Here is a 26859-nt window from a genome sequence, read left to right as displayed (position 1 = left end):
AAATGATTAAATTAGCTCATGAATATCAGACGTGTTTATATGCATCGGCATGAAGTGCGTGAATTGATTTCTTTATTAAGATTTTTGGCTTATGTTAACTGTTAGAATATAATTGACATTTAAGCAAAACAGAAAAAAAGGAAGTCAAACTGTCTTTTAATGCATTCAGATTACTGTGCCGTCTATTAAGGCAACGAATGCACATGAAACTGTATTGTTTTCCAAATCAGATCGATGCAAATATATTGCCATGTATGCAGTGTTTAAAAATTATATATTTGCATAGGGTGTTTACATAAAAAATAGAATGAACCACAATAAATGCAATCATAGATAAAAAAACAGCCCCGAGTGAATTTCAAATAGTGATAATAAATGGTAAAAACACACCGTTAGAAAGAAATCTGACACTGCTTAATTTGAGTCTGATGCGTCAGTGTGCAAACATTTAATTAGCTAACAATTAAGTTCGTCTCTACTTCTTCCCAGAGCGAGATGGGAAGCGACACGTAAAGCCTCGTTTGACAAGAGTTCGTCGGAAATCCCAGCAATGACGCCCAGCTGAGTCAAACACAAAACCGCGCTGGGGGCAGAATATCTGCTTTAAATGAATGGCGCCTTTCATCAGCATCTCCACAAGCGGCTCGTCGTCAGGGATGCGGGACTCGCGAACAGCGGAGGATCAGCGCGCCTGAAGCGGAAACCACAGAGAGCTGTCCAGGGTCCTGAAGACGCGCCGCGCCATGGGTATACGACACTTTCTGCTGCTGCTCATTTATCTGGACCCCCTCAACGTGTTTGGCACACTGACTGCCAAACGAGCCAAACCTGCTCCCAAAAGGACTCAGAAGCAGAAGGAACTGAACGGCACCACCGTCGCGCCTTCCGCGTCCACGCAGCGGATCACGCAGGTCCGTCCGGCGCTCACGCACGAAACCTGCCTGGGCTACTACGACGTGAGCGGCCAGTTCGACAAGGAGTTCGAGTGCAACAACACCGACCACCGCTACTGCTGCGGCTCGTGTTACTTGCGATTCTGTTGCCAGTTTAAAGGCAACCGATTGAACCAGAGAACATGCAGGAACTACCACAAGCCTAACTGGGGTCCCCCGTCTCCTGTTCCAACAGATGAAACTTACGATCCGAGCATGGACCAAACGAACAGCGCGGTCTACATCACCTGCGGCGTCATTGCGTTTATTATAGTCCTTGGGGTTTCCACTAAAGTTGCATATGACAAAGCAACCCAACCACCTCAGGAAATGAACATTCACAGGTGAGCGCCTCGCATTCATTCTCCTACAGCTCTAGGGCTTCTAAACTCTTCCTAACGAGATCAAATTCTCATTTGCATATTAGAGCTTTGGAGTGATTGATAACGTTGCAAGTGGACTGGATAGAAGAGCTCCCACCATCTGCAGTATCTGCAGCTTTTTTGTTTCTCCATATGGAATATCACACATGCTTACAGGGCTGTGATCTAAATTCCAAGCAGAGTTTTAAGATGCACCTGTAGCGCTATAGAGCCAAGTACACACCCATCATTTCTGTGTTTGAGTGAGAGGGTTTATGCTTCATTACAGACACTTCAATTTTCCCCTTCATTTGGTTGGCCCAACAAGCACAGATTCATCACAGTGTCTGCCTGTCTGGACACAGAACCACACACTGTTCACACAGGACACAACAATCACTCAGTGTTCATTGGCCAGTTGGTTTATTAAGATGAATTGGCAGCTCTGAGGCTGAGGGCTTCAGAACATTTTAATTGTGCTATGAGAACAGTTCCCTCAATCACCAGTTTGGGATTTGGTTATGTTATATGCAGATGTGCAATCAATTTCCATAGAAAAAAAAGCATATGAAAATGTCATAATATAAAATAGAATTGCTGCAGTTTTTCTTGCAGCTTATATGAATGTATCTGAGCTTGACGCTCGAATCCTCTAGTACAGGCTGCAAACTGTCTGCCCTTTTCCATTGTACACGAACAGGTGAATGTATAAAATATCCTTTAGTCAGACGTCTTGCTCTGGTGGTAGAAATAATGTCTGCTAGGGCATTAAACTGGCCTGTATTATATAGTCTATGCACAAATAAACACCAAGAAGCAAACAAACAAACTGAGAATGCATGTAATAGGAAGGAGTGTTGTTGACTCTTCTTTCAGTTCAGCTACCGCAAAATAATTCAGTTTCTCTGGTAACAGTAAACATTTACAGAGCTAACAGTGACTTTCATAATGCAGCTGTGAATTCACATCCTCTGGGCTTCCTATATATACTAGGTGCAAGGCAGCTGGAGGTGATCTTTCACCCAAATATTGAAAAGGTGTTGTTGTTGTCGACTTCATAACGTATAGTTCTCCATTTTTCTCCACAGAGCCCTAGCAGATATTCTTAGACAACAAGGACCCATTCCTATATCTCAATATGACTGTGAGAACTTTGCGGCAATGAACAGCTCATCCAAAAATAACACTCCACAGCGTGCGGGCTCCAAAAACCACTACACCCCAGTCCACAGCTCCAAATCCAATCACGGTAAGCGGCCTGATGCTGTTCAAAAATTTGTGGAAAAGGCAAACTGAATGAGATATATAAAATATATGACGGATTTACATACACTCTGTTCCAAATGCTGTTCCTTTTAATGCATTCAAACCATCACGGGACCTCATAAGTGACCAATGGGGAACAATCTTCATAGGCAGCAACTACACATGCCACAATTGATTGGTGCTAGCATCTTTCTAACAGCATGGCACTCTGAAACTCATAAAAACACATAGTATGAACAAATATTGGATAAAAAAAGAAAATAATTTAATTGCAGTTTTTAACAGGTATTTCTTTGCATGTTTTTGTGATTAATTTTATTTATTTATTTATTTTATAAAGCATTTGCCTCATCCACCCTCTTTTTTTCCCCTTCTGAGTTTGAATGCATGTATTCTGGGATTACTGCCTTAGCATTTTGCCAAAACGAGACATCAGAGTTGGCAGCATAATTAAACCAGCTACCTTTTGGAACAGCATTTGCATCTACATTGCCTCCTATGATGCCTTAAATGTTGTCTCTGTGGGCTGCTCGCTAGGCTTTGGAGCAGAGCACTGGACAACCTTCAGTCACAGTTGCGATATTGGCATATAGGAGAATAGGTATTGGGGGCTTGTTTTTGGATTGCGTATGTTGCGCTGCAGACCATGTGCTAGATGCTTGTCAGTCAGATGGTTTATATTTCATGCTGTTCAAATTGCAGCATGTGTTTCAGCCCTGTCACATGTAATCTGCCAAGTTAACGCTTGGTAAATGTCTGACTTCTACATGACATATTTAAATGGAAGTCAATTATAGACGAGCTGTAAAGATCCGCCTCCTCTCAGTTGTGTTTGGATTGAAGGCTGCGCTCTATTTCATTATGTTCAAGGTCAGGAGGGACTTTAGAGCATTGTTGGAGGTTCTCATGAGTTATGATCGCACAAAGGGCAGTTTTGACTTGAGGGAGATAAATGTCACTCATATGGCAACAACAGCAAACCGAAGGCAGTTTATATTTAAGGCCTATCCCTCTAGAAGATCTATAGCTCTTGAAACCCCTTATAATGTGCTTTAAGTTAAATTTATGCTGCATGTTTTCCATATCCTCATTACAAAGCGACCTTGTAGTGCAGGATGACGTCACTTGACTCCTGACCTGGGATCAGGGTCGATATGAGGCTGTGAAATGCACTGCAGCTCATTAGCCCAAGATCTTTAGGATCCTTTCTCCATATGTTGCCTTTATGGAAATATTCCTGGTTCGATACAGTTTAACAGCATTTGTGGCACGATGATGATTACCTCAAAACAAAATTGATTTTGACTGTCAAAAGATGAATTTCGTTGAAGAAATCTGGGTTACAGTAAGGCCAATTTTGGAGGATTTAAAATGTGAATCTTATATAGAAAAGCACTTACATCATTCTTCTGTTAAAATATTTGTAGCCTATTATTTGAGCTGTAATGTGGTTTAAAGTAATTTTAACAAGGTAGGTAGGTAACTGTATATATATATATATTATTTGTTTAGTGGCATCTTTTTTGACTGAAGGCGAGTATCACTGATATTAATACTACTGATGTCTCTAGGAAATATTCATTTTTCTCCTAATATTTAACCATTGACTATATGCAATATTGACTATACTAACATTACAGTATAATTGAGAGCTATCAATTTGAACATTTATTAGACTTAAAAAAATAGCAACTTCTAATTTAAGTGAACAATTTTCACATAAACCCATTTTAATAAATATAATATTTACATGTGCCCTTCAACAAGTAGGAAATATATAGAAATTGAATGAAGTTATCAAGCAGTAAATTTTGAATTAAATATAGATTAATCCTTAAAGCTACAAAGGTTATTGATATTTCCTCTTTTTTTTTATTTTGTTCTTTGATAAACAGACATCACATTAGGTTATTTGGCTGCTATTACTTTAAGAGCTGCCACTGCTGAGCGTGACACAGATATGACACACATGCTTGGAATTTCATTCGCGCTTTAATATGAAATGATACAGGCTACAGTGCCCTCCGCCGCGTTTGTGTGTGCAATTGAACAGCGCTACGATCACAGTATAACAGGTGACAGGACAGGACAGGAAAATTTATTTTTACTGACATATGACAACATCTGATCTGACCGCAGTTCACTGATGTTCTACTGAAGCTCCTCATTACCTGTACCGTTTTCCGCGCTCGTTTGACTAACACCTGGCGAAGTGGTGAAGTAATCTGAAATGTCTTCTGTTTGATGTGATCATAAAGACTTTATGCATCTTAATAAACACAATTCGTGCCAATAAAAAAGAGACAGAAGCAGCAGTTGTGAGAGGTGTGGCCAACTCTATAGCTCCGCCCTTGTCTTAACAACTGGATATATAATTTAACAAACATATATATATATATATGTGTGTGTGTGTGTGTATGTTTTAACAAAATTGACCAATCCACTGTAGCCATTTTATGAATTATTCAAATTTTTAGTCAAAATTATTATTATTATGTTTTTTTTTTTGTGGTAATCAATGTTATGCCATAATTGCTGATGGTATTTGTATTTGCTGATGTATTTCTGCACACATTGATGCAGCTGTGTGTTCATGTATGACGCCGTGAGCTGGAGCTGTGCTGGGTGACTTTGTGCTGTCAGCCATGACAGAGCCTAACATCTCATTCCCAGGGAGCGGAGCCAGTATTTTCACCAGAGACCCCCAGTCCTGTCCCGGGTCGATGTTAAGGGACAGCGACAGCCTCTACAGAAGCGTGTGTAATTGGCATACAAATTGGAGTGTGATGTACTGATAGCATCTACTGAATCAACTCAAAGAGAAAATGCATATTCACATGCCCTGATGCACAAGATCGTTTACTGGAGGGAAAGACATTGGCCTAAAATTATGTTTATAACATGATCTGGGGGAATAATCTGGGTTTTCATTGCCCGACTATGAATAATTAATGTTTTTATACTGTACATTAACACAACTGGACTCTCTTTATCGAATCATGCAGGATATTATAAAATGGCAGCTGTGGGAAAGTGTAAAAATGCTTCACATGTAGCAGGATGCACTGAATGTTTACAGTCAAGTGATTAAAGAACGATTTGACATTGAGAAACATGCATGCATAAAATATTTGATTAGAAGTATATCCGATGAACACATAATAACAGAGCCTCATTTTTTTTCCGAGTTGCCGAAGGAAAGTAGCACAGCAGCAGCTCGGTGAATGTGCTTCTGTGTGTGTTTGCTTAAACATTGCTTTAGGAGAGCGGCATTGCATGTATAAAATGTGTCTAGCTTATTAAACTCTGATGTAATTAGTTTAATTAAGATGTGGAGCGCCAATGGGCAATTTCATAATGATACGGCTCTACGCATTTTTTAACTTATTGCCTCCTCATCTATACACTTAGCAATTAATATCAAAGTTGGACGGGCCATAAAAACTTAGTGGAGTAGCGGCTGTGATTTCTCCCTGAGGTTTGCAAAGCCTTACCTGCGTCCCACGTGAGCGCATGAGAGCCGGCGGCACTGATGTGTCTCTCCTCCGGCACATGTGCGTCAAGGAACAGCATCTTAAGGACTCTCACTAATGGTTTCCGGCTCTGAAGTTGTCGGATTCTTGCCCCTGTGGCAAGGTTGAGCACACTTTTTGGGATTTCCTTAGGGGGGCAATATAACAGCCTGTTAAATTCAGCTACATAGTCATGTAACGGCACAGCGTAATGAATTCTCGGCAAGACGGCTCACCTGTGCGCAAGATGCTTTGGGCTTCTCAGGGTTTAATGTGAAAGAAGTTTATTGTGGCTTTATTGCATTCTCTACCCCCTGCCTCATGTTCATTTATTTGATTCAGAGGACTGTGTCAGATCTTTCCCTTACCTGAGTGCTATGCTGTTGTTTTTTTCTGTTTGCCCAACTGTTCCTAATGACCCAAAGCAAAACTTTGAACATGCAGGTATGAGAATCTGTCCATCTCTGAAGCCTCTGTAAACAACATTTTAACATAGTGTTTCCTGCAGTTCAACCTTTTGATTCTTCGGCCTTGTACATCCTGTTGTGCTTGTTATTTAGCTATGCTAAATAAAAGCACACGTTCTTGATGGAATTATTAACTATTAAGCACATAAAGCATATTTAATACATTTCTAAGGCCTCTAAATGATCAACAGGATCAAAGCGTTGTTCTTAATCGTGCTTTCTGTAATATGCTTTCTGTCTACTGATTGATGGTATAATTTGTTTTTTCTAGGAAAATCGGTGAGCCTTAAATATGATCATCAAGATTTTGAGGAAAGTTTGTTTCCAGAAGCTTCACTTTCCTCATTCACATTCCTCATTGGAGGAATGATCTTCCCAAGCCTCAAAAACCTCTCAGATCTTTTGAGGAACATTTATTTGTTCATCTCTCAATCATCATTGGATTGCATTGCATGATATGTTTCGATCATTTAAATATCATCTAACTGAGACACATATTATTGGAGATATGATGAGTGCTGACTGATATTTCTATCATTTTATGTAAGTATCTGCTGTACCGTTATAAAGATCACATTGATTTATATAACAAGCATCAGAATTTAATTTGATAAATATCAGCATCTGCACTGAATGCCATATTTTTGCTCAGTTTGAGTCTCACAATACAATTGAGCTGTTTTTTCCTTCATATATTCACTATATCAGACTATATGAGCCATAAAAGCCTGATGGAACAAATATGATACAAAAAATGTAGCACATTTGCTAACATTTTTTTTTAGATTTGTTTTAGATTTTGTCTAATAGTTCAACAATGTTCCATTTAATTTCTTTTTCTGACTATTATTTAATGTGTTAGACACAATAGGGACATGGTACTTATTTCTGATGTAAGTACATGGACGTTAAGGCCACCTAATATAAAGTGGGACCCTGTAATATATGGATGGATATTGTGTACAGTTTTAGGAATGAAAAACATTAGATTCTGTGTTCACTAAAGCCCAGAAACAGTTCGATATGATGGTTAGATTTGAGTGACCACGGCTGCACTGAACTCCCAGATGGTGCTCAAGGTTATCGTCCGACTCCTCCATGTACATGCTGGTATTTCATTGATAATTAGAACGTCAAGAACAAATATAACACCTCATACGGTGCCAGCATATAATATTCTCATGACAGAGCAGTGTGTTGTTGGGTGGACAAGGTGACTTTACCTATGAATTATGGAAAGTCATAAGTCTTGAAATGCACTGGGAATTTTCCTTGTTATGCTGCTGACGGCTATTTACCTTGGAAGCAAAGTGTGACAAGACGCTGATTGATCTACATTAATGTTCTGGTGTCCATTTACAGGAGCACATTACTCAAAGGAGAGCACTCGAGGCGGCGGCCATGACCTTCACAACTTCATATCGTCTGGCTTTGTGACGCTTGGCCGGAGCCACGTAAAAGGTAACAGGATTCTATATCGCCGCTTAATGACACTGAAATTAAAAAATTAGAAACATTTATTTCTCATCATGTTGGCTAGGACTTCACAGTGCTGGTTGCTAGCACTGAATCGGGCTTGAGACCCTAGTTTTTAGTTTTTGTAGGTATATTCGTAATTCTAAGCACACTTCCACTGTTTAACCACTATGCAAAGCAAAAAAATCTTTCTTCAAACAGTATTTCTTTCTTAAAAATCGCAACTGGAAATGTCCTCTCATACATATGTCAAAAGGATTTTTCAGTTCATGACTCTTTTAATGTTGAGTAGTTTGTTGTATGAGCTTTGCATGTTGCCAAGAAACAAACTGACTGGATCACAGTATGTGAGTGGAGCTACAGAGATTTCCTCTTCTTGCTCAAAACTTTCTGTAATCAGTTCGCTCCACTCTGCGTTTTCCATTTTCTGCTCTACACTTGCTCTACAGACACCGGTGAGAGAAACCTGCTCCGTCCAGCTCTTCACTGCAGCCAAACGTTGCTTCCACTCTCTGCACATCAGAGCTGATTTATTTTCTGTTCATTTTATGAGATCTGCAAGTTTTTCAACACTGATATCAAAATGTAGATGCTTAAATACTTTAAACCCTGAATGTTGTGATTTTTTTTTTTTTTTTCTAGCAATAAAATTTGGTAACACTTTATTATAGGGACCAATTCTCACTAGTTGCTTATTAGTATGCCTATTATTAAAATATTGGCTGTTTATTACTGATTGTACAGCACATATTCTGCATGACCATAGTCTACATCCCTAAATTTAACAAGTACATTACTAACTATTAATAAGCAGCAAATTAGGAGTTTAATGAGGGAAAAGTCATAGTTAATTATTTGTTAGTGGTGAGAGTTGGACCTTAAAATAAAATGTGACCTAAAATTTAAATAGACATGAAAATTAAATATTTCAAATTAAATATTTGATTATCAATTCAATAAAAAAAATCTAAATTATAAACAAAGACAAAGGTGGATTGATACAAACAGTAAAAAGTCCCATGTTAGCTCTCTTTGTAGGAATTTATAGGATTCTATAAACGTTACTGGAAATAAAACAAGACATATTCTCCTAAAAGGCTTGTATGTTAAACAGTTTCTTGTTTTGTTTTAAAGATTTTTACACCAAACCATGCAGTATTTGACTTAACTCTGTTAAACAGTGTTTTTTTGTCTGTTGTCATCTCAACATCTGTAGTGTAACATTAATAATCTGCGTCAGAATGTTCTATAAGCGGAACGTGAATCGTTTGCACCAGCTGCGTGATTTTTAACACGTACATGAAACATTAAGCTTCATCTAATAGCCGGCGGTAAGTTGACTGACGTGGCAGAGCTTCTTCATCCCACATGCAGGGTCGCTCATTTACAAATCTTCCACATGTGTCAGTTGTCACTTGTGATGCAGCGATTAATATTCATGTGCTCTCTGCTGACTCAGACTGCTAACAATGAATCTGCTCTGTGCTAAAGAATCGCTCATAAGAATCTGTTCATGTTAATTGCATTTCTTTAAGGACAAAGGAAAAGAGGTAAGAAATAAGAGGTACTGGTATTTTTTGGTGTACGTGATGCAAGAAGCTCTCATGCTATCGCCATTAAAATGTTGAGTTTACATGATAAACTCAATATACAACTAACAACTCTTAAACACCATAGTAATCCATGGCCTAGGCCAAAATAACCATGAGAGGAGTAGGCAATCTCCATTAGGCTGCATTTTTTCCCCTCCAAATTTCATTTCCTCCGGTACAATGCATTGACCTAAAATCCATTTATTTTTCCGTGTCTGTCTGCCTCCACCCTGCTCAAGACGTTTGTTTTTTTGGGGTTATGTGTCTTTAGTGCCCTTTTCACAATGGCCTATTCAGCCATCTAGTCGTGGTGGAAGGAACGGCTATTTTTGTTAGTCATGAAATATGAGCAGAAAGGATATGGACGCTGCTGCAGGGTGAATGCTTTCCAGACTGCTGCGTTTGAACATGACAAAAACACCTTTCATTTCTTAGACGGGTGCTGCAATATGAACGGTCGTGATTGCAATGTTTTGTTATTGGTGTTTTTTGGTTTTACTCATTCATAGGGATCTTATTTACAAGAATGTTTGATCTTTTTTTTGGTAATACATATATCTTTTTGATGCTTTAAAGATAACATGCATGGACCACAAAAAAACACCTGATTTCCGTTTGACTACTGCTGATGCAATTGATAGAGAAACTGTTTCAAAATGAGCTCTCAAGGCCTGCTGACGTTAGATGTCTGGTTGTTACAGTATGGTACATTCAACATTGAAAACCAAAGTCAAGGTAGATTCTGTGTTTATTTTGACATGGATGAAGATGTGGCTGTCCTGTCTTAAGGGATAGTTCACCCAAAAATATGAAAATTCTTTCATTAATTACTCACCATCATGTCGTTCCAAACCTGTAAGATCTTCATTCATCTTCAGAACAGAAATTAAGATGATTAAATCTGAGAGCTTTCTGACCCTGCAGGCAGCAAGGGAACTACCACGTTCAAGGCCCAGAAATGTAGTAAGAACATAGTGTAGTAAGTGTAGAAAAGTGTAGTGTAGAAATGTAGTAAGGTTAAAATAGATCATGTGACATCAGTGATTCAACCGTAATGTTATGAAGCTGGAAGAATACTTGTTGTGCACAAAGTCAACAAAATAATGACTTTATGCAACAATTTCTTCTCTTTCCTGTCTTGGATGCATGTTCACAAAAGTACCATGATGCAATGTCCTTACTAGCTTTCTGAGCCTTGAACGTGTCAGTTGCACTGCTATCTCTGCAGGTTCAGAAAGCTCTCAGATTGTATCAAAAATATCTTAATTTGAGTTCCGAAAATGAACGGAAGTCTTACAGGTTTGAAATGACATGAGGTGAGTAATTAACGTCAGACTTTTTCATTTTGGGTGAACTATCCCTTTCAGACTTTTTTGGCAATACATATTTTCAATGTTCATCGATTTAACAATCAATACAGGTTATGCACAGCAGTATAACTAATTGAGCAGACTGTATGTCTAACAGCCTCATTTTATGTACGTTAAATTTAACATGCCGTCTAGCCTGAAGTCCATTGATGACAGAGATCACGTTTGATTCATTCCAGCAAAACTATTGCCTCATCAGAGCGAGGCCGAGAGCAGTGAACACATCTCTCCTCTTGATAATGATGCACTAAGATCAATGGTTTTCTTTGATTCTCCCGCTGTCACGATCAGACGGAGACCAGCGGTGCGTATGGGATGGGCTCACAGCCCTCTCGATAACACAAGCGGACATGTCATGGAATGTTATCCGCCTTGATAAATTGGTCTGCTTTTGCTCCGAGCTCTCTCTCTGAGTCTTTTCCTCTGATTGTTGCCATGCTACCAATTCGCATCCTGTGTATCGTCCTCACGGCTTTTGCCTCATGTTCCAAAATAGTCCAGGTTTTGAGATTCACCATGGTGATTAAAAGGATCATTGCAGAGGAAAACTCTCTAGCTGTGGTAGAACCTGTGTGGGGGCAGACCGTTGAGTTATCGAGCGTCCGCCCAGGTACATAATTACGAAGAGACTGTTCGAATAGCATGTTGGTACCTGTAGGGTGAGTTACAGAGGTCACAACGAACATCGGCTCACTGCAGGCTTCACATACGGCTGATCAAGAAAACAACCTCTTGTCAAAAGTTCAGTCATGCTTGTGTGTGTCATCATGCCATGTATCTTAACCCAGCTCTTAATGTCCCTGAGTCAGTCAAAGAAGAGTTTGTGCTATGTGAACTTTTTTCAGTGTACCACAGTCATTATTTGTACACCCTCATGTTCCAGTCATGTAGGCTGTTTGTTTATTTCATGGAACACAAAAGGAGAAATTGCTTTTTAACATCTGTTAAAAAAAACTTGTGTGCTATATCCAGTCTTCTGAAGCCATATCCCTAGAGAAAAATGTGAAAAAAGTGCTAAACTGGTATACAGTACTTCAATTCTGCTAAATTGGAACAATTAATTTTGTACTGTATTTGTGCGAACTAAAGATATGCTGAAGTATATTTAATTGTGCTAAAGTGGAACTACTGCAAGTATACTTTGATTCTCAAATCATAGACTCAGTGATTCCAAGATGCATTTGCCGTGTTTCTTGTGTTCACTTTAGAGACATATTTATATTGGTGTAGAAGTGTTGTGGACCACATGCATGTTTTTGGTTTTTTGTTCCACATAACCTGTCATAAATAATCACAGTAAATAATGGCTAAAAATAATGATAGAATTTTCATCAGTTGTCACTCTACAGTCAAACAGTATCACGGAGTGTGTCAGCAGAAAAGCTTCTCTCTGAAATGCTACACAAACAGTGCAGCGCTGATAATTATTCAGATATGTATGTAACGGAGTAATATCCTGAGTGACCCAAAGTGGCTGTTCATTCGCACATCTCATTCCTGGAGAGGTTTGCACAAACTACTTTAAGAGGGACGAAAGGCAGCTGTATATGATTGGTTTTCAAGGTTCTGACCTTTGTTTCTTCTCAGCTTGAATATAGAGCAGTTCCCCTAAGAGATCCAGACAGTCCTTTCACATAAACTTGTTAATATGCTAGTCCTCATGTCATCTTTCAATAGAGCCTCCGTGAGTTGGGGAAAAAGAAAAAGTAGTTGCATACCGACCCAATAGCATTGGCAATTCAGCAATTTGCCCTTGTACTGTATAGGTTTGACATTTATCCAGTTTGTTTTGCACATATTTTATAGGTACAGACGCCTGCTTCCACCTCAGAGTAAAATATTTCTTTCACCTTAATTTCACATAGAGTAATAGACACTTTGATTTTGATAACTGTAATTTTGTAACTTGTTTCAGATCTGTCCAGCACATTGGAGTGACTTTCTCTCACAGTCTCACAATTTTCATTTTTTACTCCGAGGTGGAAATGGGCTTCCATAGACTTGTAATGCAAGAAATAAAAGTGCCCAGACTGATTGAATTAAACACAGAGAATCTATTTGTTTTTGTTTTTTTGGAATGTGTTTTTTTCTCCTTATGTCCCTCTCTGAGTGAGATGGTGCATCACATTTTAACCATTCATAAATGTTTAAGCAATTTTCAATCTCAGTCCCTTCTCTCTCTGTTTTGAAAAACAATCACTTGAAAGATCCTTTCCAGTAATAAAAGTCAGTCGGACTGATATTAAAATGCTCAGAAATTCTCGTATTATTCTTGAGCTGAGAACTCATTGGCATTTCTCCCCTGATATGTTAAATATAGATGATTTGCATATCGGTTTTGAAATATCTTTGTTTAGAAGAACCGTCGCACCAAACTCTTTGATTGACGGCATCCAAATGAGATGGAATTTTAAACAGGCCATTTGATCATGATTTGAGCTCAGTCCAAAGACAGTGACTGGTTTAGTCTCATCTAACTCCACCAGGATTGATCATTTCCTACGATCCTTGATTATTCCGAAGCCAGGAATGATTATATCGGAATACACGCTTTGTGGAAGGAAGGAGTTTAAGTGATTTATCCGTGGCTGAAAAGTTATTAACACGCACTTCCTTGCTCATATAAGCAACATCAAATCAACCTGACAGATGCCTGATTGCAGTTTATTATGTTATGGAAATGCGACGCCATTCAAACCAGGGCTGCGTATGACTCAGCGCCACCCTAGTGGGTTTTATAGCCTCTGGACGTAAATGTTTTCCCCCAAATGGAGTAGATTTGTAATGCATTATCGTTGTGTTTGGAAACTGATTGAGACTGTGCAAACACCACTGCAAGCCTGAATGCCGATTGTTTTTTAACAGCAATGAGGAATGTGCAATTATGCAAACAGAAGTAAACACATTAACTGGGAAAATAAAAAGAAGAGAAACAAGATCATGCTGATTGCTTGGGTTCTATTTCTGAAGCCTAGTGCTTGAAGGCTCCGCCCAAGTGAAAGCTGATTGGTCCGCTCCATTGAAACAGTCATCTGATTGGCTGCGATCAAGTCACAGCAGTTTCGCATTCAGCGTGGACAGACACGTGACTTGTCGTATGGTGACTGGTTAGGGCAAATTGTCAGGCTCTAACATATGAGTCTGAAAGCAGTGATTAAAATCTGTGTCCAGGTGACCTGTCTGAGCTGTCAGAATCCTAAGCAGTGAATTCATTAGTGTGACAACAAACAGGAAGAGCCTCCCACTGTGTCCATAAACAGCAAAGTCTCTAAATGTCAGCGCAGTCGTCCTCTGCTCCACTAGTCCAGCTGTCTCACTCCATATTCCCTGAGTGCAGCAAAACATCCATAGAAAGTCAGTTTTCATATCCTTCCAGCTCGGTTTTGTGCCTCATAGTGTTCATTCGCAGAGAAGAGATGCCACAAACTGAGGGGTAATAAAATTGTGGCTAGAAATGAACAAGCATACAAATAAGAGATTATGAATGGAGAGTTTTCATTATGTGTGATTCGGTTTCTAGAAACTGAAATATTGTATTTGACATGATTTAACATGATTTAAATCCTTTATTATCCTATTTATTTTGTCTGGATAATTTATTTTATTAAAATATCCTATATATATATATATATATATATATATATATATATATATATATATATATATATATATATCCTGTATATGGAGATGTTTATGTTTATGAAGCTTTTATCTTGATTTGTATGTGTTGATTTCCTGCCGAAGCTGGCATTGAAAGCTGAGCCTCGTGTCTCACAAAGGGAAAAAGATAAAAGTTTCCATTAAAAATCAAGGTTTCTTCATTGCGTGTCGCGGGACACTGTGAGGAGGGCTAGTAGGCAAAACAGTAGTAGGCAAATGGGGACATTCATGCAAATCCATCTTCTTATATGCTAAAGGACTTTTATGCTAATTGACAGGTCTTTCAAGAGAGCTGAAGTGTCTTGAATTTTTCATTTATTATGCAAGAGAACATCTGATCATATACTTTTACACAAAGTTTGAGCTAAATCTACCCAAGAGATGAAGATGTTTCTTTAAATATTTTTGTGTGGTTATATTTTTGTTCTTTTCCATCTTCTTTTGTTACATGAATCCTTTTTTTTTTCATATTGGTGTGAAATACTCATACCCAGATATGTAAGAGAAACCAGACAGTAATTAAATAAATAAATAAAAATCCTACTAGACCCATATGAAATTTTGAGCACGTTTCAACTGTCAAAAAGAACAAAACCTCTTGCCGTTCTAAATCATTTAAGATCTTATGTTTTCACCACTGTGGGTTCCTCCACTTTAAACGAATAGGTTTTGTTCAGATGAGCTAAAAGAGAAGGAAGAGAAAGGGGTGAATTGTGATGTTTGGTTTGGTTTGGGTGCTTGGGTTGGTTTAGGTTGGTTTGGGGCTGGACTTCTTTGGGTTGCTTTGTATAGGGCTGGATTTGTTTGGGTTGGGGCTGGAATTGTTCGGGTTGCTTTGTATTAGGGCTGGATTTGTTTGGGTAATTTTGGATTAGTGCTGGGTTTGTTTGGGTTGGGTTGATTTGTATTGGGTTTGGTGGGCTCCTCGCTAATCTACAGTATCAATCAGGACTCCTGCATCACTGCATTATGCATCACTTGGAATGCAGAGAGTTTTTCATGCAAATGCTCTCGTCTTAGAAATGTATTATCTTTGAGGAATCTGTACGTCATGTGGGAGAAAAAGAAACCATTTTGGGGAGCAGCATGTTGGTATAGAGATGAAGCCACTTGGCATGTGTTTGAACTCCAGCCAGATACTTGATACCAGCAGATTATTCACACGTAATGGAAATTAATATGTCACACTGTGCCACACTGATTAATTTCTCTGTTTTATAAGATGCTTCCTTGCACTCAGTAAACAACACGTAATGAAGCTGTTTGATTTTGTCTACTTTGTGGTTTGTTCATGGTAGGATACATAATACACTTACATTAGTGGTCTTCAAGTGACTTTTTGTCTCCTTTTTTTGTGGTATATCAAGACCTCATACAGTAGCAAAATTGCCCTTAAAAATCGGTTCAAGTTCAACTGCATCAACATATTATATGACATGCACAGTTTTGTATTGAACCATTACCAGTCCAACACATTATGGATGTGTTTCTGAAAGCATTTGGCTTTGCGCTGTATTGTGAATATAGTGATGGCTGAAGCGGTTGCAGGCGTTCGGTTACGTGTCATGCCTAACAACGCTCTTTAGCCGTGACTGTATTGACAACATTGCACAACCGCGAGTGCCTTGGTACTTAAATACGATATTCATTGCTGAGCTGTAGGGCCCTCACTGGCAGGCTATAAACCAACTTATGCTATTTGAAAAAGCAGTGCATTCAATATGACAGGCAATAAATGATGGCTTTATCATTCGTCTCTTTTATTTTATTATGGTAATGTGCTAACACTGCCCTCACTTCCCCATGCTACAAATTGAATTATAAATTGGGTCAGTTCACATTGAAAGATGACTTTCTCTTTCTCTCTCCTTCAGACGTAAATACCATTGATTGAAGTTAAAATGGACAGTAATCTGATTGTGGTTGTATGTCGGATATGCTGGACTGTATAGCTGCATTTCAGAGCATTAATCTCAGCACGAAACAGACACTGGCGCGCTGCTAATCTCAGATGTGCATGAGGAGGAAAAGAATTTACAAACCCCCTACCAACAATGCTTTCATGAATACATTAGCAGATGAAAGGCAAAGCAAAGGAGGAGACATGAATTACAATACTGTTTGCAAATGGCATGTTTTGTGTGTGAATGTATGTGTTTGTGATCCCGCCAGATCAGTCTTGTTTCTGAACGGCTGACTTTTATATGAAACACCGCCACAAAGGACCTCACATAAAGAAACTCCTATAGATGGATTAATGCGGATTACCATAAAGATTTCATGAGCTCCTTCCAGACTGAATAAACTGCCGCCACACAAGGAGACCTAATTATGGTCGGAGACATTAACCTCTTCACAAAACATATTATTTCACACTTAAAGGCTTGAGCATATCATATTTAGGAAGTGAAATATAAATAATATCCTTCCCAGCACACTTTCTTGACCTTACGAGCGTAGTGCTTGACACCTGCAAGGCAAGTGCTGGTTTTGGTTTGTAATCTATTATTCATATGGAAGCTGCAGGAATGAAGACAGTGGAAGGCAGGGCTCATCCCACCCCATCCATTCTCACTCACAGTGGAAAAGCACACAAATGCAATGAGAACAGAAAGTGCTGTTCCATTTTGGATCAGAGTTAGACTCATCGCTCTGAGCTCCGGGCTCTCTTTCAATTCTGTATGTTTTGGTGCTTGGGATCCAGATAGCTCTTTCACAGATTTCTGTGGTGCTTGTAGTCACCATAATAATGTTGGCTGTCTCTGTATTGGCCTATATCAGGGTAAATGACATGGCACTCTATTAAATGATTCTAAATGTGCAATTTGTACATACTATAATTTGAATATAGCTCTTTCACGATAAGCATGTTTTTAATTTCTGAACTAAATTTCATTTTGATATGCGTCAAATATGTCAGTGATACAAGTGTCCTGTTGTGAACTTGCTCTCCTGTCACTTAAAAATACATTGACCATAATGTTAATGCAAAGAAGAACATGGTGAAGAGAAAGACACACTTATCTACTGGCCCAAAGCTAAAACGGAAAAAGCAATGATGAAGTAGTGAAAAATTACATTACAATTTAGATATTCCAAAAACAGAATAAGCAAATTATTGGTTGTTGTAATTTCAGTAGCAGACAATTAATTAATGAATTAATTAATGGAATTTATTTATTTTTAGTCCCTTGGATGCTATAATACAAAAACAAAAACATCACAGAATCAGTGGCAAATTCGACTATATATGTATCTGTATGAGTGTGTGTGTTGTGTGTGTGTGCATGTTTATGTGGTTTATGAGGACACAAATTTGTATAATGACATGGGTATGACAGAGGTATTACAATATGAAGGTGGTTTATGAGGACACTGCCTATGTCCCCGTAATTCAAAAGGCTTAAAAAACATACTAAATGGTGTTTTTTGAAAATCTAAAAATGCACAAAGTCTCCTGTGAGGGCTACGTTTAGGTGTCGGGTTGGTGTAGGGCAATAGCACACATAGTTTGTTCAGTATAAAAACCATTACACCTATGGAGAGTCCCCATAAACCACAAAAACCAACATGTGTGTGTGTGTGTGTGTGTGCGTGAGAGAGAAAGAGTGTGTTTACGAGAGCAGTAAAGTGTGTCCATGAGGCTTTTCCATGCCAGCTGTGTGTGGATAATTGCCTCATCATGGTTTTCATTGGTGCCCATTTTGAAATTGCACAAAATGTGTGAAAGACCTGGTAAGGACATTGTGCTCCCTCTAAAAAAAAATCACTTTCATGCCTCCTCTTTGGTAAACAGGGCAGCTAGTTTTTAAATCAACTATTCTCATTTTGCGATGCAGCATTCTCTTCCGGTTAATGCATTAATATAGATCTTGATAAGTTTTGTAAGCGTGACCTGTGAAATGGGCAGGTCTTTCACTCTGAACATCCCTGAAGTGCTCGTTGTGTAACTCTCATCCTCTCTGAGCACTAATAAACACAGGCCTAGCAGGAGCTCATGAGTTCAGTCCGACTCCCACTGAGACTCTGAGTGCTGGATATGTAGGCTAATGGATGGAGGGTCCTTTATGTCATTCTCCAGCACAATGAATGCTTCAGACGGGACACTTACAATAGCCTAGATTTGGAGAAGCTGAGTGCAATTAGATGGATCAGCGCAATGACACCTCAGGGGAAGGGTTGAGAAAATCTGTTTTAATGGTTTTCATTTTTGATAATCGTATACATTATATGCAAACAATTATACGCAAGTGGGTTACACTTTATTTCCATAATCCGTTTTATACTTTTCCCTAACTAAAAGAAACTTTGCATCTATATGTCAGCTAACTCTGATTAGAGACTGTCAAGTTAGGGTTCAGGTTAGGAGAATAAGTTGTACTTGAAAAATTCTTGAAAAATAGTCAGTAGAATGTACATCAAAATCAAGTGTTAGCAGATATTAGACAGTCTACTGATACTCTAATAACTATTAGTTGACTTGGAGTTGCAAAGGTCCTTGCACACTGAGTCCGGAATTTTCGTATGCATTTTTTCACAGCCGTCATCCTAAAAATTAGTCACACACAGAAACCTTGTGCACTCTGTGTCTGATGCGTATTACAATCTGAATTCCAGAAATGTTGGGATGTTTTTTAAATTTAAATAAAATGAAAACTAAAAGAATTTCAAATCACATGAGCCAATGTTTTATTCACAACAGAACATAGATAACATAAATGTTTAAACTGAGAAATTGTACAATTGTATGCACAAAATGAGCTCATTTCTAATTCGATGCCTGCTACAGGTCTCAAAGTAGTTGGGACGGGGGCATATTTACCATGGTGTAGCATCTTCTATTCTTTTCAAAACAGTTTGAAGACGTCTCGGCATCGAGGTTATGAGTTTCTGGAGTTTTGATGTTGGAATTTGTTCCCATTCTTGCCTGATATTGGTTTCCAGCTGCGGAAGAGTTTATGGTCGTCTTTGACCTATTTTTTTGTTTAATGATGCGCCAAATGTTTTCTATAGGTGAAAGATCTGGACTGCAGGCAAGCCAATTCAGTACCCGGACTCTTCTACTACAAAGCCATGCTGTTGTAATGTATGTGGTTTTGCATTGTCCTGCTGAAATACACGTCGTCTGGAGGGGAGCATATGTTGCTCTACAACCTTTATATACCTTTCAGCATTCATAGTGTCTTTCAAAACATGCAAGCTGCCCATATCGTATGCACTTATGCACCCCCATACCATCAGAAATGCTGGCTTTTGAACTGAACATTGATTACACGCTGGAAGGTCTCCCGTTCCTTTAGCCTGCAGGACATGGTGTCCATGAGTTCCAACAAGAATGTCACATTTGGACTCGTCTGACCATAGAACACTTTTCCACTTTGAAACAGTCCATTTTAAATGAGCCCTGGCCCACAGGACATGATGGTGCTTCTGGACCATGTTCACATATGGCTTCCTTTTTGCATGACAGAGCTTTAGTTAGAATCGGCACATGGCACGGTGAATTGTGTATACCATCAGTGGTTTCTGGAAGTATTCCTGGGCCCATTTAGTAATGTCAATGACAGAATCATGCCGATGAGTGGTGCAGTGTCGTCTGAGGGCCCGAAGACCACGGGCATCCAACAAAGGTCTTCAACCTTTTCCCTTACGCACAGAGATTCCTCCAGTTTCTCTGAATCTTTTGATGATGTTATGTACTGTAGATTATGAGATTTGCAAAGCCTTTGCAATTAGACGTATTCCACAATCTTTTTACGTACTCTTTCACAGATTGGAGAGCCTCTGCCCATCTTCACTTCTCAGAGGCTTTGCCTCTCTAAGACATCCCTTTTATATCTAATCATGTTACAGACCTGATGTCAATTAACTTAATTAGTTGCTAGATGTTCTCCCAGCTGAAACATTTAAAAATTTCTTGCTATTTGAGCACTTTTGCTGCCCCCGTGCTAAATTTTTGAGACCTGTAGCAGGCATCGAATTTGAAATGAGCTAATTTAGTGGATAAAAGTGTAAAATGTATCTGTTTAAACATTTGTTATGTTCTCTATGTTCTATTGTGAATAAAATATCGGCTCATGTGATTTGAAACTCTTTTAGTTCTCATTTTATTCAAATTTAAAACATGTCCCAACATTTACAGAATTCGGGTTATAAGTAATCCATTGCAAAACATTTTTTACAAAAAGTATTAAATGGAGTCTTCAGTGAGCATGATTTTGTTGTTCTCTCGATTCTTAAAAAGAGAAAAGGAAAGGAAATATTGGGTTCATCCAGAGTTCTACCTCCTTATTAAGGAGCAGAGGGATTATCACAGCCAATTCAAAGTTTAGGCTACTTCAGGATGTCAGTTGCTCAGTTAGATGCTTTTCTGGCGATACTAGAGCCACATATAAAAAAAAGACCACCAATTTCTGTGAAATCAGTCTGCAAGGATTTTTACAGTGCTTTGTGCTGCGAGACAAAGAGGTTGAACTTGACAATTGCCATTCTGGATTTTGGCGTTCGCTTGTACAGTGGCTCTGAATTGTCAAAACACCTCTCAAAATGCTTGCTGCGGATGCAAACAACGCAGAAAATCACACCTGGTCCGAATTTATTTATGATAGCCAAAAGTTTCGGAGCCAGTGTGCAAACATGATTGACACAGAGTAAGGTCGTATTTATTTTTCAATGTGCAAAAATTTTGGACATACATGATTTTACATACTTCAATACAAAGTTCAAATAAAGTAACTTAAATTTTAGACAAGTTCATTTGAATATTTTTTTTTTCTCCACCAGCAAAAATATTTCCAGAAGAAGCCAGCCATCAGGCAATGTGTGTCATCCCATTCCAAGTGATCAGTGCAGTCCAGATCCAGTTTTCTGGGTTTTCATTCTCACATATTCTGTTTTAGACGGTCGGAAACACAGATAAGCAAAGTGCTATTAATATTAAATATTAGCCACCTGACCAAAAAAGTGAACCGTGAAAGCTCTCAATTCAATCTGAATTTTCTCAGCAGAGCCGTACAATATTTATCTAAAAAATGAAGATGTGCTATATTAACGCTGAAGTGATGGCACAGGATAAAAAGCCTCAGAAAGCAGATCTGAGGTGACATCGGGAAGCGCACAGGGCAGTCAGTAATAGAGGATGAGAGAAAAGAGGAAATCCAAACGGACCTCACAGTATGGCTGAGAGAAATGTATGTCATCTTAGCGCTGTGTCCAGTCTATTGGGACTTTGCCACTGTGTGGAAATGACAGCTGAGTTTTACTCTACGTTAAACGCTCTATGAGGAATCAAAGGTAAATTCCAATGAAAATATTGTGCGCTATTGATGCCTAGGCGAAGAAGAGCCTCACAGAATTGATTCATAATAAACAGCTGTATATATTCATAGATGTACACAAAAATATTAATGATTGCAATATTATTCATGATTTTAATTTGAATGTTTGTGGTAAAAACTGTGAGTTTTATAATAATGCATTTAAAACTATAGATACTCATAAATCCCTCTCTCATGTCATTCCAAACCTCTGCGATATTCTTTTCTCTGTCAGACAAATTATGATATTTTGAATGGGTTTGGAGTAAATGATGACAGACTGATGAATTCTGATCTCACACAAGTATGTACATTTATTCATCCTGATTATTAATGGATCACTTTTGCAAGCCTAAAATATCACCTTGATCCAGCGACATTATTCCAACACACATTTTTAATGCTGAACGTGTATTGCAATCTTCTGAACAAAATGGAGTGCAGACATCTCAGATCTGTCTGTGGGAGGATGTTTGATGTCGGATTGCATCCCTCAAGTGCTCTCCTCCGCTCCTCCTCTGCTCCTCTCTCAGTCGAGGTAACTCCAGGAGTCGAGAGCAGTAGAGAAACAGAGACAGATCTACATGGAGCCACATCCACTCAATCTCTGCCGCAGTCACCACTGAACACCTGACAAACAGATATGATAATGCTTGCAAAGATAAAAACATATTAACTGATGTCAGGTACTGAGCATGTTATGTGGATTGTATATGAATTGCTAATATAGACAAAGCAGGTGTTTTCTTTCATCATGAAGATGTTTTTAGGCCCGTTCCCACCCTGTGTTTCCAGACTGTCCTCATATTAGCAGATTAATGCATTCTGATGAAAGCAAAATATATGATAATGAAAACTAGAATTTTGTCATTATTATCTCTTTATTCTTTACTCCTTATTTGTAGATTTTACTTTGCATAATGGATTATTAAGTAGTATTGAAGAGTAGTATAATGCTGATAATTGAAATGTAAAATATACACTAGTAATGTTAAATTAAATTTTTAAATGTTTTAACACATACAATTCATTTATAAATAACGGGTTTCAGAGATCAACACATTCACAGCGGTTCTTTGTATTCTCAGTAACCTTTTCTCATACCGGTATATCGAAACATGCGTTTAATGCTTACTTAATACATCACGTCTCAGACGACACTGAACTGATTAGCTTCCTGAGTGCTGCACCGCTGCGCTATTAATATTGTGTCTGGCTCCTTTAAAATCCTCTGGAACAGATCCTGCCTCCTCCTGAGAGCGGTAACAGCACACACAATGTGTGTAATCACAGGTACAGACATCAAAATGTTGTGAAACCTTTTTTTTCCCTGTTTTTCTTTCTAGAGACTCTGTGCCATAGTTATTATGAATAATGACAAAACAAATAATAGTATAATAGTCAGAGGAATCGGTAAAGCACAATTAAGGGACACATGAGTCATTTTCAGTAAGTCAGAAGAATATTAACCTATGACAATATAACCCATGCAATGTCAATTTCATCATCCGCATATTAGGCATAATGCATGATCTGGTTTCAGGTCTTAACAGCTCACGCTAAGTAAGTGTGAATGCCGAACACGTATCTCGAACTCATCTCCTGGAGACGGAACAGTACAAGTGCAATTATCATTTAATGTAATTGCATTAACCTTCTAATGAACGGCTCAAAGCATGGGATCCTGCTGGCTCACGGTGCATTGCGATATCTTTGTCAGCTTGCGAGAAAAATCCCATCTACGGCACTAGAGTTTCACCAAGCCAGATTTCTGTTGGAGATACAGCAGTGAAGGCAAGCATGAAAACATTTAATTAAAGCCGGTGAAGTCAGTCACGCATCAGTTATCGGGAGCCCAGGGGAGAGGTGAGCGCTGGATGAGAGCTGTGGCCTGTTTGTCGCTTCTGTTTGAAGCCAGCAGATCCACAAAGTTACGAAAGAAGTTTTTTCTGGATTGTTTTTGGTGAAAAATACCTTCATTGCAGGAAGAATAAGACACTGGAGAAAAAAGTTCCAAATTTTCTTCACAATCACAAAAAAAGAAAGAAAGAAACACAAATGCTATATTTATCTAAAGTAATTTTTGCTTGTTAGTATGGTTGAATTGGATCATCAAAGGTCAGCAGCAAAGGTTTGAGTCATGCTGAAGTTGCATTTCACTGTTTTATTCATATTGAGGAATACTGAATCTACTACTGTACAACTGTAGTTTACACAGCGCACACAACTCCTCTGCACTGCCTACCCATTTCTCTCAACATGGGGACAGGAGTGATGTCAGTCAATGCATGGGAAAACAAAGTAACTGGCATTACTTACTTGAACAAGTAACTTTGTAAATTAAAAAGTAACATGGTACTTTACTAGTTACTTGAAAAAAGTAATCTGATTACATAATTCAAGTTACTTGTAATGCGTTACCCTCAACACTTGTCTTTATTTATGCTTATGTAAAAGTGCAATTCTGATAAAATGTTAAAAAAAACAAATATTGAAATGGCAATTATTGCAATTAATAATCAGGATTATATTTTTGTGATTAACTTTGTAAACATTATTATGCAGCCCCAAACTGGCAGGCGCTGAATGTATTCATGAAATGATAGCAATAACATCACGCATTCTCTGCCAAAACGTCCAGTTATACACACTTATTCTGTGAATAAATACATGATTTATTCTTAATTTGTGCTCATCATTACAAACTGACTTTCTCTCTGCTGGTTGGTTTGTGTAAGAGTGTGAAAGGTGAGATTGTTTTTCTCTTATTGAGCAGCAGGTGGGTTTCTCCTCCACACGGATAAAGGCTGGTGGGTTTTCAGCATCTTTTAGCTTGCCCTTTCTCCACATTCGTGTGCTTGTCCAGATGTATTTATTTACCGTGTCTCGAGTGCAGCGCGCGCTATCAGAATGTTATTATCTATTATCTATGAGTTAGATTGCGCCTTTCAAAACAAATTACCTCCAGTGTCTTGAAGATTAATTTCCTCAATTTTCCCAGTTGCTCTTGGCCTTTGAGCTCATTATGATTTATTTGAGGATTTTGCAATTTTGCTTTTCTCTCCCCCCATCTCAATGTGTGAAGACAATGACATTATTAACGTAAGGTCTTTCCATGATATCTGTGCTGTAAACGTGCCAATCTCGCCAAAAACACTAATTGGTGAATCTCCGTCGGTGTGCTGACCTAGATGGCAAACCATTGGTTTCCATGAAGCCCGTATGGATGTATTCATGGACGATATTGATTGACATGCTTCCTCTCCATTACCAAGCATGAAAATATAATGACTATCAGATCATTGCAATCGTGACACTGATCAATAAGAGGCACAGAGTCTTAAAATACAGGCAAATTTGCTAAACAGTTGCAGTTTTTTGTGTTGAAAAGTGTTTCAGTGCATCTTATTCACCAACCACCCACTCAACTGACTGTTTCACTAAAAAAGCCTTGTTCATAGAGTTTGTTTACTTTAGAATTCTTCATATGCATATTCACTGGATATACATTACACATTTGTCCATTTTGAGTTAAAGAAGTAAAATTGAAATTGTATTGTCCGATTTTATTGCACATTTGAAATGCAGTCATGACAAACTGTCTTCAAGTAGATGGTGCAACATTATATGTGAACACACTGAATGCAACAACCATTATTAAGTCAAGTTAAGTCCGATTTCTATAGCGCTTTATACAATACAGGTTGATTCAAGGCAGCTTTACAGTGATAAGCAAGAAAATAATGGTTCAATCATGCAAACAAAATTCAATTCCACTCTAAAGCAGCTCTAAAAAGACAATAGTCAACAGTCATTATTCAGCTGAAATCAGTTCATTGTCGATTGAGTTCAGTTATTAATATGACTTAATAGAACAAAAGTAGGTTACACTTTTTTTCAATAATCCCCTTCAGACATTCTACTAACTGTAATTAAAATTTGCAACTACACATCAACTGACTCTCATTAGAGTATTAGGTTAGGGTTTGAGTTACTGTTAGTAGAATAAGTTGGCAAATACTTGCAAAATGACCTATAATCACTTGAATGTGATTCAAGTGTTAGCAGATATTAAGCAGACAGACAACTAATACTCTAAAGACTGCTAGTTGACATGGAGTCACTTAGTTACTTAAAGTAGCAGGTCTAATGAAGTGAAGTATCAGAATGAAGTGTTACCAAAATTTAATGAACAGCAGTCTCTACATACAGCTGTATTTGAATGTGTTGAAGGGCATTGGTTGTCTGATGGTCAGGAATTGCATATTATTATTGCCGTATGTGATGGACTGGTTTATTTGAAATACACTGTTTTCCATCACTAATAGCGGTTGATACAACGCCAAGTCTGACATGCATATATCCAGATGCACAGTACTGTATGTTCAATTTAGGGATTCACCTGACTGGAGATCCCAGTGAAACTCTTCAGCAGTGCCAGATCAGTCACTATAAAGCATACTAGACATGCCATCTGGTACTGACTCTCATTCTGGGTAAGTTTGTGAGTAACATTTTGATATTTACGTGCAGCAGATTTTGATCAGTTTCGCTGTGGCATTTGTGAACACAGTGTCTGTCTCCCAGACACACCAATGTTGTAAACATGTTTTCAGTGGCTTCAGAATGCCTGTGTGTGACCATTGTAAGTGTGTTTTAGCCCTGGGGATTGATCGAGACAGAGGACAAATATCAGAGGTGGAGGCTGCATTATCTGCATGATGGCTCTGAAGGACCTGCTGCGAGCGATGCAGTCAAATCAATGTTTGGAATTCAGAACGACTTTCCATTCATTCTTAAACACCTCCTTCTATGACTCACATTCCTCATGAACAATACATTAGAACCTTTAAAGACTGAAAGCTTGTTTATACATTTAACTTTATGAATCCTAATTACAATTAAA

The 26859-nt window shown here is 38.4% G+C and overlaps 1 protein-coding gene across 5 annotated transcripts in view; it reads left to right on the top strand.

The window, feature by feature from the left end:
- Positions 1 to 743: 743 nt before the first annotated feature.
- The window catches only part of LOC306852191 (protein shisa-6-like), a gene marked incomplete at both ends in the record, with an annotated part of 45593 nt that continues 19477 nt past the window's right edge, over positions 744 to 26859 (top strand). For 4 of the 5 annotated variants that reach the window (XM_079388871.1, XM_079388873.1, XM_079388870.1 and 1 more), the window contains 3 exons: positions 744 to 1276; positions 2383 to 2543; positions 7902 to 8000. In XM_079388871.1, coding sequence (XP_079244997.1) covers positions 744 to 1276; positions 2383 to 2543; positions 7902 to 8000 — 793 coding nt within the window. The remainder of the gene's footprint in view (positions 1277 to 2382; positions 2544 to 7901; positions 8001 to 26859) is intronic. The other variant, XM_079388872.1, reaches the window with a different exon arrangement.

The sequence above is a fragment of the Barbus barbus genome, assembly GCF_936440315.1.
Source record: "Barbus barbus genome assembly, chromosome: 32".
NCBI classification, from domain to species: Eukaryota; Metazoa; Chordata; class Actinopteri; order Cypriniformes; family Cyprinidae; genus Barbus; species Barbus barbus.
This window is presented reverse-complemented; position numbering and strand designations above follow the sequence as displayed.